General features: G+C 29.0%; 1 protein-coding gene across 5 annotated transcripts; it reads right to left on the bottom strand.

Annotated features, from left to right (window-relative positions):
- Positions 1-911: 911 nt before the first annotated feature.
- On the bottom strand, positions 912-6,262 carry LOC105455588 (vesicle transport protein SFT2B). 5 transcript variants are annotated; one of them, XM_011699019.1, is made up of 7 exons: positions 6,119-6,262; positions 5,919-5,946; positions 4,212-4,321; positions 4,031-4,048; positions 3,730-3,899; positions 1,191-1,308; positions 912-1,124 (listed from the first exon to the last, which is right to left on the bottom strand). In XM_011699019.1, the coding sequence occupies exons 3-7, from the start codon at positions 4,278-4,280 to the stop codon at positions 996-998; spliced, it is 504 nt and encodes a 167-aa protein (XP_011697321.1). In that variant the 5' UTR covers positions 4,281-4,321; positions 5,919-5,946; positions 6,119-6,262; the 3' UTR covers positions 912-995. The 5 variants fall into 5 exon arrangements, with proteins under 5 accessions (XP_011697321.1, XP_011697322.1, XP_011697320.1 ...); XM_011699020.1 differs by lacking the exon at positions 5,919-5,946; XM_011699018.1 differs by lacking the exons at positions 5,919-5,946; positions 6,119-6,262 and adding an exon at positions 4,388-5,876.
- Positions 6,263-6,528: the final 266 nt, after the last annotated feature.

The following is a 6,528-nucleotide window of genomic DNA, read 5'->3' as shown; positions in this document are numbered from 1 at the left end:
GTGCTCTTCCGATCTTTTTTCTCTATATAATTTATATGTACATATTTTACAAAGCTGTATCTTGATGCATTAGGTGCAATAGTGAATTAAAATGGCGTTTTGATCATTTGATTGGTGCTTTGTCATGTGATTTAGACAACCAATCAGACCATATCCTTCAATGTCGCATCTATTTTCTAGGACTCTAGACATAATGCATAAGAAAATCAACCAATCAGAGCCCTTCATTTCATACTCTGATTGGTTGATTCTTTTATGTCTTATGTCTTGTGCGTTATGCAAAAGTTTGTGCTCCCGCTTTAAGCATAAGTTCCGAAACACAATGTATCACTTGTATGTATGTACATACATACATACATACCTTCTCTCTCGCACTCCTTGCCACTCTTGAACACACTTGCGGCCTATAGAAAACAAAGGTATTCCACCTCTATGTACCATATACTCAATGGCTCCAGGCCATAGGCCGGACTATATAAATATATTTTTAAAGTGATATTTTTGTGTTTTAGTTTTTTCAATTTATTAAAAAAATAAGTTATAAATTTAAAACGCAATTATTTATTAAATTTCACTGCATTTGTAGAAGAATATTCAATTACATAATACAATATAAGTTTAGTGTACGTGTACTGAATATCAAAATTCTATATCAAAAACATTAAATATAACATTAAATAAATGCTAAACATATAATAATATATCTATCTTTACTTTTGCTTATATAATAACTTTCATTAATTTTTTTATATAAAGTATAATCTAGTTACATATATTATGTGATAGTTAATGTATTGTTATATATAACAGAAACATGACAGTTGAATTATTTTTTTTATATATTATAATTTATAATTTTAATTTTTACTTTTTATAGACATAAAATAGAATATAAGCAATATTAATTATTACAAACGATTCAAAGACCAAAAAATTTAAATAATATATTCGCATAATAAGTTTAATTATAGATAAAAGAAAAGATAATTGGTTTTTTATGTAATGCAAGCTTCCACCGTTTTTTTGACAGCATCACGAGCATATGGTATATACGATAGGGAATGCCATGTCATAGCTAGTGACTGTATAATTATAAATAGAAGTGCTAGACCAGGATTATGCAACTGAAAACAAAAATTTTATAAATATCTTAAGAAGTATATTAACAACAAAAAATATTGAATACTTACATGTAAAGCTGCAAACAATGTTAAAGCAATCGAGACAAATACTAATATAGTTGCAATTATTCTTGTCGATGCAAACATCTTCTTTAATTGATTAAATGGACCCATCAAGAAACACGTACTAAAACAAACAGATTGAGTACAAACACAAGTATTCAGTTATTATATACAGGACATTTCATTTTAATCGCCCCAGGCAAATAACTTGAAAATAAAACATTGCCAATTAACAATTGAAAAATACTTAAGATAAAAGTTGTATGACTTCAGGGGAGACATAAAATCGTACCATTGGTCTGACCTTGGAATGGCGTTATCAAGGCCAGGGAAAGGTCATTTTCAATTTTTTAAACGAGACCATCCATTTTTCCTTTCATATTTTTGCAGCTTATCTCGAAATTTTTTCAAAACACTACGAGGGCAAGTCAATAAGTTTTTAGAAAATCTGTTAGAGCGCAGTTTCATGTCACATTACTTTTTGACAAGTAGCATTTTTCAGCTGATTACTATAAAATTTTGAGCGGAATTCATCACATGGTTTCATTTCTGTAAACGATTAAAGCGAACAACCTACATATTTTTTGCAAAATGGAAAAAAACGAGTTTCATGCAGTGATCAAATATCTATATATGAAAGGTTTAACGTCGAAAGAAATCAAAGCCGAGTTGGATAATGTTCATAGCACATCTGCACTAGCGTTTGCGACTATATACAATTGGGTGAATGAATTTAAACGTGGTCGTACATCCACATGTGATGCACCTCGTTCGGGACATCCAATTGAGGCTGCTATGCCAGAAATCATCGATAAAGTCCATAATATTGTTTTAACTGATCGACGAGTAAAAGTGCGCGAAGTTGTTGAGGCCACAGGCATATCACATGGCACAGTGATTTAAATTTTGCACGAACAATTGGGTATGAAAAAGCTATCGGCAAGATGGATGCCGCGTTTGCTCACTGTGGACAGGTTCACACATGCCAAATTCAAGGAATCCCGCTACGAATTGCTTCCCTATTCAGCATATTTGCCAGATTTGGCCCCCTGCGACTATTTCCTGTTTTCAAAACTGAAGAAATGGTTCGCAAGAAAGAGATTCACCACCAGAGAGCAGCTCATCGCCTAAACAAAGGCTTATTTTGAAAGATTGGACAAATCATATTATTCGGACGGCTTGAAAAAATTGAAGAACCGTTGGATCAAGTGTATCGAGCTGAAACTATGTTGAGAAATAAAAATAAATCGATAAAAAAAATGTGTTTTACTATGTTTCTTTAAAAATTTATTGACTTGTCCTCCTATAATGATATATTTAAACACTTTTCGAGTTACAAGGCTTGAATGTTACAGTACCGCCGACATTAACAATATCCAAATGTCCGAACAATGGCTAAAACTTTTTGAATATTATTCAGGATCATGACCTTAACAACATATGTCAAGATCAAGGCCATTAAAGATTGTTGCTCTTTTATTTTTATTTTTTGACATATCAAGGTCATAATACTGAACAACATTCAAAAATTTTAACCATTGTTTGGATACCTTTGATAATGCTAATGTTGACGATATTGTAGCTTTCAAGCTTCATAACTCGAGATTTACTTAACCAAAAAGTACTCTATTATAGTGCTTTGGAAAGCTCTAGATACTAGCTGTTAGATTTTGGAATCAAAAGTAAGGTGTTCCATCTAAAAAAATTAATGTGACCTTTACCTGTCCTTGGTGATGCCACTCAAAGTCAAATTGATAAAATAATTAAATAGATCTTTTAAGCCCTACAACTTTTGTTTAAACTATTTTTCTCAAAAACGTTTAATTTCAGAAATATTAAGGGGTTGCAACACTTCTCGAACCTTATAATAAGTATTAGCTGTAATTTTATATCTAGAAATATTAATATTTATATGTATAGGGTAATTAAAATAAGGTATTTAAAGTGTCATCTTTAAAGTTATTACATGTAAAAGTATGCAAGATAGCAAAAAATGTTATAAAAATCAGGTCAAATACTGTTACAAATATTTATCTTTGTGTTATAGTTGCATTTTTTACTAAAATACAAATTTTTGAGAATATCAGTGTTTTATATATTCTTATTCTATCCACTACTGAAGAAAAATCTCATTTTTTTTAGTCTAGAAATCCTTGCATAAGCTGTTTAATTATGCTTCATAATTTGTTAACAATTATTCTTAAGACCAAATATCTTTTTTTTTCTTCAAATCAAGCAACGTTTATCTAAAACACTTTTTGCTATATTTTTAATTGCTACTTTTAAAGGTAATAACTTCTAACATATTAAAATCTCCATTGTGTATTGTACACTAAAGAAGCAAAAGAATTAAACATGTAAAATCTTACGTTTCTATGTCTAATAGTTTTCTTAATAAAAATCATGAAATTTATAGCATAAATATTTTGCAGTTATTTTGCTTATTAAAAAATAATAGTTATTTTAATTCAACATTTTAATAATCATACTGTATATATGAAGACAATAATTAAAAAACTGTATTATTTGATATCTCGCATTTTACCTGGCTAAAGAAATAATGTTGCCTAGAGTATAAAATACCGCAAATACAGCAAGACCTTTCTGTAAGAACAAGGCAAAGGATCCAAGGAATGAACATAGTATTCCTACGATGAAACAAATTGCAAAACCTTTTATCCTGGTAGACCAACTTAACGTTGTTTGATCCATGACCTGTTAATCAAAAAATTTTCTACAATCTTCTATAAGACAAATAAAGTTAATAGTATGTCTAATATTATAAAGTAACATAATAGTAGAAATACTGTAAAATTTCTCTATAATGAATCTTTATAATAATTTACCACAAAATCTGCATCAACCTTCCATTGTCGACCACATGTGAGCATTTATTAAAATGATAATTTTAGTTTACAGATAAAATAAGATTGTTACACATATAAGTAATCATTGACATATTGTATTATAACTAGAAGCCTATGTGTTGTATTTTACTATAACCTATTAAATATTAGACGAAATTACCTGGGTAATAATACCGCTTTCTTCATCGCATCGTTCATTGCCATTTAGAGCTCTCCTTAACTTGTCCATTTCGAAGTCAGGAATGAAAACGAATAGATTGTTCAGAGAAACTAAATGTTAAATTCATTAATATATCAATTTTTGAGGTTATCAAGCTCAACGAAATATTTTACCACCTCTATTACACACTCATGTATCAGATCATGCGTATTCCTGAATGTTCGACTTATCGAGAAACCTTTATACAACAAATTAATTTTCAGATAAGGACACATCTGCTATCATATTTATTTACACGTCTTTCCACATCTCTTTAGTGTACGGTCTTAAATTTGTGACATACCTATTCTTGATAACTGATCTACGTTGCACTTTCTGCACTTGGAATGAAATGAACATACAATTAGATGTTCAAGAGAAAAAGAAAGTAAAACACAAAATGTTCAGCTTCTGAATAAACCTGTAGATACTTGCATTACTCCGTATATATCGATGTTCAAGTTGATTATCCGATGATAATTTCATTAAACTCTTAATATTACTACTAATCCGTTTTATCGGTTCACTTAGTGAAAGACTTATGTACAGTTAAACGTGAATCTTAATATGTCTAGCATGAAAGTTATATAAAATAATAACTGTGCTGCTATGTATTCTAAATTGAGCGCTGAAGGGCTATAATTTTAACTTAAATTAAGTATGACTAAAATCTCAAAACATGTAGTATCACATGCAGATATTTGATATATATTCTATATATCAAGTATATACTTAGCCTGAAGAACGTATTTGATGAAAAGTACTGAATGTACAAATAACTGAAAGCTATTTAAAAGCAATTTTAATAATACATATAATATGAACATATTAAAATACAGCCACGAAACTAATTATTTGAACAATGCCGTCAATGTATCGATAATTTCTATCAAACTGTTGTTCAGGTATCATTTATATTAGACATTGTATTTATATGTATTTAGACAAGTAATTTTGAAATTACAATCTGCTTATAGTTATTGCAGAGAGATGGTTTACTGCTAGGTATTAAACAAAATATATATATCAGTCTTTTTACTATTTTAAAAGATGGAATTAATAGAATAAGGCTCGAAATAAAAAAAACATTTATTATAAACATTTTATTAAGCATCAAATATTGTAATTTGATTGTAAAGAAACATTGCAGCTTATAGCCTTCCCGAAGATAAACATAGATTGAACAAGAATTGTATAATATAATAAAAAAAGGACATTGTTATTACAAGTTGTATAAAAGCTGCAATAAACATTTCAAAATAAAAAAATTGCCAATTGTTCATAAGAAAATATTACAAATTAAGAAGATAGATAATAAGAAACAAAAGACACATAATATGCAGAATATTTCGAAGGCATAAATGTAATCAATTAAGAAATTTAGAAAGTACATGCAAAAAAATAAAAAAATAAGATGAATGTACGATATAGGTAGGATAAAAAATCCAAAAGTAAATATCATAAAGAATATATGAAAATATGACAAATATAATTTGTATCTATTACATATCGTATATGAATTAGAGATACAGTTGTTGAACATAATATCAAAGTTAATAAATTAAATACAATTAATTGTAAGGAAAAAAAAATTTGCAATGTCAAATAAAATAATAAGAATAGTCTATACTGTACTATAAAAACAAATAGAAAATATAAGAAACTTACAAGCTACACAAAGTGCACTCCATGAAAACTAAAACAAAAATTATGGAAATAATATAATATAATCTGTTAATGAAATTGTACACATAAAAATTAAGGACTTTAATCAACAGAAAATAAAAATAAACTCTTGTACAGGTAACTGAATAAATCATGTTACATACAGTCCAAATGTAATAGCATAACAAACATTTAGTACTCACAAATGCCAAAAACAAAATATGTATTCAATAATAAATTTAAATTGAAAAATAAGACGATAAAGAATGTATTATATCACATTAATAATGGATCACATAAATGGACTAATAGGTTAAGGAACTCTCTGAACTAGGTAAACTGAAACGTGACGTTAATAGTATCAGTGTTCACCGCTATGTAGCGCATGAAGAAAAGCAAAACTCGCATTTAAAAAACATCCAAGTATGCTATATAAGACGTGTAAAACCAATGCATGGCATCGCTTCTCGGCTCTCTGAGCTAAGATCAAAGTGTAGTATCTGTTCTTATCAGCTTAATATCTGATACAGTCCCCATAGGGGACTCAGAATATTAAACTGATTTTTGAGACCGGGCGGGTGACCGGAGCTTGCTCCGACCCTGCCGCGGGTCG

This window comes from Wasmannia auropunctata, unplaced genomic scaffold, assembly GCF_000956235.1.
Source record: "Wasmannia auropunctata unplaced genomic scaffold, wasmannia.A_1.0 LD335891.1, whole genome shotgun sequence".
NCBI lineage: Eukaryota > Metazoa > Arthropoda > Insecta > Hymenoptera > Formicidae > Wasmannia > Wasmannia auropunctata.
This window is presented reverse-complemented; position numbering and strand designations above follow the sequence as displayed.